Source organism: Pristis pectinata, chromosome 10 (assembly GCF_009764475.1).
Source record: "Pristis pectinata isolate sPriPec2 chromosome 10, sPriPec2.1.pri, whole genome shotgun sequence".
Lineage (NCBI taxonomy): Eukaryota > Metazoa > Chordata > Chondrichthyes > Rhinopristiformes > Pristidae > Pristis > Pristis pectinata.
In genome coordinates, this window is record NC_067414.1 from 98715905 (window position 1) to 98726604 (window position 10700).

Sequence of the window (10700 nt, forward strand, 5' to 3'; positions counted from 1 at the left end):
TTGACTTCAATGAAACTGAACTTTTGAAGCTAACGCTGTTGCATTCTGCACTTAGCATGACAATCAGGAATACATTTCCAGGCCTACATGCACTTTACATTACACATTCCTCAAATAATGCATGTTGGAACCAATTCTACCACCCCTTCCTTGCCTCTCCAAAACACCTTAGGACAGAAATGCCAGTATTTCTTTGTATCATTCAATCCTAAAATTGGAATATTTTTTGAAGTATATTCATCCTTGAAATCAGCCTGGAAACCTGGAAATTATCAGGGCACAATACCCTTTTCCACTTCCTTCACATCCCATTGAGACTAAGGTCAGAAAAATCAAAACAATTCTGAAAATATTTGAAGGACATCCATATCAAAATCCTACTTCTGCTCTCTGTGACCTGACTACCCACTCCCAAAAACACAATCACTTTATTTCCAATTAGTCACTATAAAGGTTAGATAGTCTTAGGCGAGGTTTAAAGGTCAGCACAACATTGTGGGCCGAAGGGCCTGTATTGTGCTGTACTGTTCTATGTTGTATAAGATGTGTCAAATGTTTAATGATTTGGTGTTGCTGATTTCGGAATCAGTAAATAAAACTGGAAGTAATAACAAAACGTCAGTCAATTCAGAGAAATCTCAAAGATATGTATTTGATAAATTGGAAAGAAACTCAAAATCCTAGATAATACACTTGAATTTAAAGGAAATGGGGGAAACAAGATTCTGGACAAAATTTGAAGGTTCTCCATTAACCACACCCACTGACTGGAATGAAGAAAAGGTCATACTGGGATTCAAGGAAAGCAGTGAAACACGACTAACAATTTTTGACAATCCACCATTTACATTCAGTGAGAAAAATGCTATCATAGACTACAAATAAATATGGAATTTAACTTGGACAAGTGCAAAGTATTGCATTTTGGCATGTTAAACCAGGGCAGGACTTGTGCAGTAAATGGCAGGGCCCTGGAGAGGGTTGTAGAACACAGAGACCTAGGGGTACAAATAAACAGTTCCCTGAAAGTGGCCACACACGTTGACAGGGTAGTGAAGAACACATTTGGCATGCTTGCCCTCATCAGTCAGGGCATTAAGAACAAGTGTTGGGACAACATATTACAGCTGTACAGGACATTGGTGAAACTGCTCTTTGAGAACTGTGTGCAGTTCTGGTTGCCTAGTTTATGGAAGAATGTCATTAAGCTGGGAAGAATGTCATTAGCTGGAAAGGACGCAGAAAAGATTCAGAAGGATGTTGCTGGGACTGGACGGCTGCAGCTATATGGAGAGGCTGGATAGGATGGGGCTATCTTCCCTGGAGTAGAGGTGGCTGAGGGGTGACCTTATAGCATGAGGAGCATAGGTAAGGTGAATGGTCACAATCTTTCCCGGGGTAGCAGAGTATAAAACTAGAGGGCATACATTTAAGGTGAGAGAGTAAAGATTCCAAGGGGATCTGAGGGCCAAATTTTTTCCACACAGAGGGACATGGGTATATGGAATGAGCTGCCAGAGGCATTTAGACAGCTACATGGATTGGAAAGGTTCAGAGGGATATGGGCCAAATGCAGGCAAATGGGACTAGCTCAGAAAGACATACATCTTGGTCAGCATGGTCATTGAGCCAAAGGGTCTGTATCAGTGTTGTAAACTCCATGACTCTCTGACTCTTTGCCACCTTAGTACCCATTTTGCATCATCAAATTAATTAAGTGTTGAATTAAAAACTTGTAAAGGCAAATATACAGAGATTTGCAGATTCAGTCATTAACAGTTACATCAATTCAGTCAGGTCAGGCAGTAACAGTGGAAAGAGAGATTTAACATTTCAGGGTGAAGACTGGGAAAGTGAGAAACAGTCATTTTTAGTTGCAGGCAGAGTGGTGTTAGGGAGAGATGGATGGGACATACAGAATGTCTCTGATAGGTTTGGCCTGGTAATTCCAATGTTTACGTAGCCATTTGGTTAATAGATAAATTAGAACAATTGGATAGAAAACAGTTATTTTGATTTTCAATTAGTTTTGCATTCACGGCCACTTCTCTTCCAGGAATGCTAACCCTTATAGAAGCTCTACTCCCCTCTCCAATAGGATCTCCTGCTCCCTTTTGCCTTATCCACCAACAATCATTTCCACTTCTTTTCTCATCTTCAATGAATATTGAGCAAAATTCACTTCCACACCCATATCTTTCCAAAGCAAACATTTCTGTCTCCAAATCATCACATACAGAGTCCAACTAAAATTTCACCCTTTACAATTTGGATCCACCTAGCTCCTGACCACCTTGCAGCCTTGGTCCAAACACAGTCAAAGAGCTGAACTCCAGAGGTGAAGTGAGAGTAACTGTTCTTGACATCAAGGCAGCATTTGATCGAGTATGGCATCAAGGAGTCCTGGCTAAACTGAAGTCATAGAACAGTACAACACATGACAGGCCCTTCGGCCCACGATATCTGTGCCCACCATGATGCCATTCCAAACGAACCTTGTCTGCCTCAACATGGTCTATATCCCTCCATTCTCGGCCTGTTCATGCACCTGTCCAAATGCCTCTTAAACGTTGCTATCGTATCTGCTTCCACCACCTCTCCTGGCAGCATGTTCCAGGCACCTACCACTCTCAGTGTACCCTGGGAAAAAGACTCCGACTATCTACCCTTTTATGTCTCTCATAGTTTTATAAACTTCCATCAGGTTGCCCCTCAGCCTCTGATGCTCCAGAGAAAACAATCTCAAGTTTACCCAACCTCTCCTAGTCAACAGAAAACCCTCTGCTGGATGGTATCATACCAATCAGAATCAGGTTTATTATCACTGTCTTATAAGATGTGAAATTTGTTGCTTTGTGGCAGCATTACAGTGCAAAGACAAACTATAAATTACAAAATAAATAAATAGTGCAAAAAAAAGGAACAATGAGGTAGTGTTCATGGGTTCATGGACCGTTCAGAAATCTGATGACAGAGGACAATCTAATGACAAAGAAAGATAGCTGTGGTGGTTGAAGGTAAATCATCTCAGCCACAGGATACCTCTGCAGGAGTTCCTCAGAATAGTCCCAGGCCCAACCATCTTCAGCTGCTTCATTAATGACCTTCCTTCAGTTTTAAGGTCAGAAGTAGGGATGTTCACTGATGACTGCACAATGTTCAGCACCATTCACAACTCCTCAGATAATGAAACAGTCCGCATCCAAATGCAACAAAACCTGAACGATATCCAGGCCCGGACTGATGGGTGGTAAGCAACATTCGTGCCACGCAAGTGCCAGGCAATGACAACATCCAACAAGAGAAAATCGAACTATCAACCCCTGACACTCAATGGCATTACCATCACTGAATCCTCCACTATCAATATCTTGGGGGTTACCATTGACCAGAAACTAAACTTGAGAAGCAAAATATACAATGTGGTTACAAGAGCAGATCAGAGGCTGGGAGTCCTTCAGCAAGTAACCCACCTCCTAACTCCTCAAAGCCTGTTCACTACCTCCAAGGCTCAAGTCAGGTGTGATGGAATACTCCACTTGCCTGGATGAGGGCAGCTTCAACCAGACTCAAGCTCAACACCATAAAGGATATAGCAGCCCACCATTCACTCACTCCACCACTGACACACATCAGCAGAAATTTGTACCATCTACAGCAGAGGTTTTCAACCTGTGGTCTGCGGACCCCTGGGGGTCCGCGGCAGGTTGCCGGGGGTCCACGAGCAGGCCAAGAAAAAAATGGAAAAGCGACCTGTTACAAAGACATAGCTTACTTGCTTGCTCCAGTTTTCCACTATTCAGAAAATCAGCCATATCTATTCTATCTGTTATAGGCGACAATCTTAGAGACTTAGACAGTGTTCCCTTCTGGTAAGCTGCCGCTTAATATTCGATTTGTGTAGTCAGAGTAGTCAGTAGTGTTCACTACTCACTACTATTCTGTCGTGCACTGTAGTGTTAGCAAGACTGAGTGACATTGTTGGTGTGCCTTAATAATATTGCTTACTTACCATACATTTACACCACAGTGATGTCACTGTTAACAAAAAGTGCGCAAGCATGTAAATTTTAGATTAGTTTTGATAATTTTGTTTATCAGTAATAGTAATTAAACTGTCCAGCATGTATTGCTGAGTATGGAAAAATTTCTGAAGAGAAAAGCTGACCAGGAACCAGAAGATTCTGATGACGAAGGGGATAAGGGTGACCGAAAGAGAAAACAACGCAAGTACGATCCAGAATACATTTCATATGGCTTCATCGCAGTGGGGACAAATGCGGACCAACCTCTCTGTGTTGTGTGTTTGCAAACACTGTCCAACGATGCAATGAAACCAGCGAAATTGAAGCGCCATTAAACAACAGTGCATCCAGTAAGCCGAAGGAATATTTTGAGCAGCAATAGGAGCTGTACCTCAAGCAGAAAGGCAAAATGACAGCCTGCGCCGCTGTAAATGAGAAGGCTCTTTGCGCATCGTATTTGGTAGCATTACGAATAGCACGTTCCAGAAAGCCTCTCACAATTGGAGAAGAGCTTATTCTGCCTGCAGCAGTAGATATGAGCGAAGTTGTACTAGGAAAAGAATCCAGTCAAAAACTGAAAGCCATTCCACTGTCTGATAACACAGTAAGCAGAAGAATTGGCGATATGGCGGAAGATATACAGAGCCAGCTGATAGCACGTCTTCAGCAGCCAGATTTGCAATTCAGCTCAATGAAAGTACTGATGTTGCCAGTGCTGCGCAGTTGTTGGTTTATGTTCGATATTGCTGGGAAGGAGAGGCTTTGGAAGACTTCTTGTTTTGCAAGGCGCTCCCAGGGCGTTCAACCGGTGAAGAACTTTACCGTGTGCTTAACACTTTTTTTGTACAATCGGCATTGCCGTAGACACAGTGTATTGGAGTATGTACAGATGGTGCTGCCGCAATGATGGGACTGAAGTCAGGTCTAGTCGTACGAGTGAAAGAAGTAGCTCTACGTGTAGCAGCAACCCACTGCATGATTCACCGTGAGGCTTTGGCTGCAAAGGATATGGATGAAAATCTTGCGGATGTGTTTTCTACATGCATTAAAATCATTAACTTTATCAAAGCCAGGCAGCTCAATCATCGTTTGTTTGAAAACATATGCCGTGAAATGGAAGCCAAGCATAAGCATTTGTTGCTACATACAGAAGTCAGATGGCTGTCACGAGGCCGCGTTGTGCAGTGTGTATATGAATTGCAAGATGAACTGCTCATTTTTCTAAATGAGCATAATGGATCATTGGCACAGTTCTTGACAGATGAGACGTGGGTTGCCAGATTAGCTTATCTTGCAGATATTTTCAACATTTTGAACAGCTTAAATCTATCATTGCAAGGACCTGGCTCAAATGTTCTGAAAACACATGACAAAATCAATGCCTTCCAGAAAAAACTCTGTATCTGGAAGGGAAGATGCGAGCAAGGCGTCTAGGGTACGTTTCCGTTGCTGGCTGACTTTCTGACAGTGAACCAGACTAAGGCAGAGGCCATTGCGAGCACCGTTTTTAACCATATTCAACAGCTGTCACATTATTTCCATGAGTATTTCGGCGATGATGACACGAGCATGTTTGATTGGATTCAAAATCCATTGAATGCATGCTTACTGATTTAACTGGACGTGAACAGGAAGAATTGGCTGAACTGTCATCTGACAAGACTTTGCACTTGCAGTTCAACTGAATGTCACTGTTGTCGTTCTGGATAGCACGTTCCCAGGAGTATCCACTGCTGTCCGGCAAAGCCGTCAATGTTCTGTTACCATTTGCAAACACTTACTTGTGCGAAATAGCATTTTCTGCAGTCACTGCCATGAAAACCAAATACAGATTAAGACTGAATATTGAGGATGACATACGCGTATGTTTGTCACACATACCACCACGTTTGGACAAACTCTGCAGTGCAAAACAGGCACAACCTTCACATTGAACTGAACACTGAAAGACACCGTTGGTAATTACCGCTGATTGAAATAGTCACTATTTCAATAGGGCCTATGTGCAGTAATTTAAGAGTTGTATGCGTAAATTATTGATTGTTTGATTTTGTGGGCTTTGGGGGTCCGCCATCTAACAAGAACATGTTCTGGGGGTCCGCAGCATGAAAAAGGTTGAAAACCACTGATCTACAGTATGCAGTGCAGCAACTCCCCAAGACAATACCTTCCACATTCACAACCTCTACCTGTTAGAAGGACAAGGGCCATGACCTCATTTATTTATTAGCCTTCCTGCCTGTATCCCCTGAAACCTCTCTCTACATCCTCATCACAACTTCCACTGTCACTCAAAATTGATAAAATTTTATATGGTGTTAAAAATTTGGAACCCTCATTCAAATTATTGATACAGATTATGGATAGCAGCAGCACCCCGCTCCCCTACCCACCTTCCCCTGATAACCAATCCTCAATCCACACCAGTATATTTTCCCCAGTTCCATGTACTCTAATTATTTGTGTGGCACCTGAACAAAGTGCTTCTGAAAGTTCAATGCACCACATTCCCTAGATCCCGATTTTCTATTCTCATTGTTGGATTTGTCAATCATGATTTCCCTTTCATTAAATCCATGCTGACTGCCAAATCCTGTTATTAATTTCTATTACTATTTTCTCAATATTGGCCATCTCGGGTTACAAACGGGTTCCATTTTTACAGACATCCATAAGTTGATTTTGTCCCCAAGTCAGAAAATACACAAAATCATTCAATACAGTAACCATATCCCCTTGGTATTGTAATGAATGGTGTTGACAAGGGCCGATTTGCATGAACATTTACTTATTTTCTTCCCCTGCCCAGTTACGATAGTACAGAATCAGGATGTCCCACACTCAATGGCTGGTTTTGATGGGCTTGAAGTATCAGAGCATGTTGTCTTATTTAATGCAGTATCATTGCACAAGTGTCAATAAAAGCGATTGGCAGTCAATTCCCAAAACAACTCTCTTAAGTGGCCTCCTACGGTGAAACTGACAGCCTATGTTATTAAGAGACAATGGTGTCTGATTACTGTAGGAAGACTACCTATAAACAGGATTGTTTCCAAGACCAGTTCTCACTTGAATTTATTAATATTTATGGGAGCTCACTCGTCTGTACATGTGTCCATAAACTGGGCATTCGTAACCCGGGGAAGTCCTGTAATAGACTCCTGAATTTCTCAAAAACTGATGTCAGGCCAACCATAGTCCCCCATTTTTTTTCTCTCTTTGTTGTTGGGTTACATTAAATAATTTTTACTAAAACCATAGCTTTGTATGATACCATGTTCTGTGATTTCCCATGTTCATAAGATCCTGGAAACTATATATACCGTCTTTCATGTATAGATTTTCATTAAAGGAACAAGAGAAGAGTAATTACAAAATATAGTAATGTGATATGTACCCACTCTAAATTAAGCGATTATTCGACGGACTTTATTTTTAACCAATCTACTTCTGACAGAATGCTTAACAGTAGCAGATCAAGTGTCCACTCAAAACGTAAGCCTCTAGAAAATTATACGAACACACAACAAGAATTTACAGGTAAAATCAGCCAAAAGAAACATACATTCAGCCAATGATCCACATTGTTATGTTTCTTTCACCCATTAAGTACATATTTATGCTTCTCACTGAACAAAATGATCACCCCTCCCTCCCATTTAAAAAAAATCAATGAATATGTCATGAATTTCAGTATTTTTCTCCCTTCATTCTGTTGTGTATGGTAGTAGTTAAGCAATCAAATCACATGTAAACTGAAGTCAATTATCTATGCACCAGAACGCAGGTAACATCACATTATTTGAAAGATACAGTGTTTGCTATGCCATTAATAAATTTTTACCTATTGGTGGTGGTTCAGCCCATTGGAAAAAAAACACAAGGGATTTTCTGCCTCCTTTCGAAAAGAAATCATCAAAAGGTTGGAACTGTCAACAAAAAATATTAATGGTGATATTTTTTTCAAACCACAATTTACTTCCATGAAGTATATTTAAGTATTGTTCTTTATTAACCTTGTCATTAAAATAAAATACCAAAATCATCAAAATCACAATAACACTGATTTTCTTCCCAATAAACCTAATTTTTTTCCATTCAATCATAAATAAAAGTAGAACTATCTTATAGCTGTTCAGCAAGAGTCTGGTGTCTATTGGTATCAGGAGAGCTGTTGAGAATTTTTAGCTTGTTAACCTGGTTGTTTCTTTAAGATAACTGATATAATTACACAAATCTTGGCAAACGCAGCAACTTAGAAGCATTCACAATCAAATGAGTTTAAAATATCTGTGAATTAAAGTTCCAGGTCATTACTGTTTCACCACTCTTTTTATTGACTTGATTCATTCAAATGTTGTTGGTGTCACCAGTACACACGATGTTCATCTCTCCTTAAAAAAAATCACAATTTGGAAGTAGAGTGACAGACCAAAAGGATACAAAATATAAACAGAAAACGTGAGCAACATCAACCAGCATATGTAGGGAGAGAAGCAAAGCTAACATTTCCGATATAGACTGGTGGAAAGGGCAGGTGCCTGGCAGATGAACTTAACGCCAAAAAATACAATGTGTTACTTTTAGATAGGAAGAACAAGAAGAGGTAGTCTAAACTAGAGCACGATGTTAAGAGTACAGGAAAAGAGGGATCAAGAGGCATAAACTGTTGAGCACAGCAGGGCAGGCTGAGAAAGAAAAAAAGAAATCCTGGGCTTTGGTGTACAAGAGCAAAGTCATCATGATGAACCACTCTAAAACACTGGCTTGGCTGCAAGTAGTTTTTTCTGTCCAGTTCTGGGCATCGCTTTAGGAAAGACATGAATGTCTTAGACCAGGTGCAGAGGACAGTAACAGAAGTCATACCAGGGATTAGAGGCTTTGGTTATATGATTAAACTGGAGAACCTGGGATCATTCTCCTTGGAATAGAACACAGAACAGTACGGCACAAGAACAGGCCCTTCGGCCCACCATGTCTGCACCAACCATGATACTAATCTAAGTTAACCTCATCTGCCTGTATCCTTCTGTTCCCTGCCTTTACATGTGCCTGTCTAAATGCCTCTTAAAAGTTGCTATCGTATCTGCTTCCACCATCTCCCCCGGAAGTACGTTCCAGGTACCTACCACTTTCAGTGTTAAAAACTTGCCTCGCAAATCTCGTTTAAACTTTCCCCTTCTCAACTTAAACCTATGCCCTCTAGTATTTGACATTCCCACCCTGGGAAAAAGACTGTTTACCCTACCTATGCCTCTCATAATCTTATATACTTCTATCAGGTCGCCACTCAGCCTCTGACACTCCAAAGAAAACAATGCAAGTTTGTCCAGTCTCTGCTTATAGCTGAAGTTCAGATCTGAGGGACTCAAGTCGGATGACCCTGACCCTGACAGGAAACCACGGTATGACTTTCACAAAGCCATCAGAAATGCCAAGAGACAGTAACAGACCAAGGTAAAGTCTCGGACTAACCACACAAACACCCATTAATTGTGGCAAGGCTTGTATGCTATAACAGGCTACAAGGCAAAGCTGGGTAACAATGCATCCCTCCTCAGTTAGCTCAATGCATTCTATGCTTGTTTCGAACAGAAGCTAATTGAAATGACATCACCCATCCCAACAACCTTTGATGTACCTGTAGCCATGGTCACTGGCACAGAAATTGGGTCGCCTTTCCGGAAGGTGAACCTGCAGAAAGTGATTGGCCCAGATGGAGTCCCCGGCTGTACCCTCAGAACCTGTGCGGACCAGCTAACAGGAGTATTCGCAGACATCTTTAACCTCTCCTGCACCAATCTGAGGTTCAGTGGTTCTGACATCCACTATCATGAAATGCTTCAAGAGGCTAGTAATGGCACACATCAACTCCAGCCTCCCAGACAACCTCGACCCACTGCAATTCACCAACCGCTGTAACAGGTCCATGGTGGATGCCAGCTCCCTGGCCCTACACTCATCTCTGGAACGTCTGGATATCAAAGACACCTATGTAACACTCTTATTTATTGACTACAGCTCCACCTTCAGTTCCATAATTCCAAACAAACTCATCTCCAAACTCCTAAACCTAGGACTCTGCATCCCCCTCTGCAATTGGGTCCTTAACTTCCTGACCAACAGACCATAATCAGTAAGGATAGGTGACGACACCTCCTTCTCAACACAATAACCCTCAACACCAGTGCGCTGCCAGATTGCATTCTCAACCCTACTTTACTCCCTATACACTCACAACTGTGGCCAAATTCTGCTCTAACTTCATTTACAAATTTGCAAATGGCACGTAATGGGCCTGATCTCAAACAACGGCAAGATGGAGGCTATGGCATGGTGTCAAGGCAACAACCTCTCCCTCAATGTCAGCGAAATGAAGGAGCTGATCATCGACTTCAGGAATCAAGGTGGAGTACATGCCCCTCTGTATCAATGGTGCTGAGGTAGAGATTGTTGTGAACTTACCAAATCACCGTGGATCCCATGTGACTTCTGGAATATGAGGGACCTTGTGAAATGCTTTGCTGAAGTCCATGCAGACAACAGCTATTGCCCTAGCTTCATCAACCACCTTCGTCACTTCCCCAAAAACTCTATCAAACTTTTGAGATACAACCTCACAAAGCCATGCTGAATATCCCCAATAAGTCTATGGTTTTCCAAATGCAAGTAAAT

At 41.7% G+C, this 10700-nt stretch overlaps 1 protein-coding gene across 1 annotated transcript in view; it reads right to left on the minus strand.

Moving 5' to 3' along the window:
* Positions 1–788, minus strand: part of LOC127575527 (dynein axonemal heavy chain 8-like) — a 282606-nt gene extending 281818 nt beyond the window's left edge. Inside the window, exon 1 of the mRNA XM_052025460.1 lies at positions 761–788. Within this exon, the coding sequence (XP_051881420.1) occupies positions 761–788 (28 nt within the window). The remainder of the gene's footprint in view (positions 1–760) is intronic.
* Between the last annotated feature and the right edge of the window lie 9912 nt (positions 789–10700).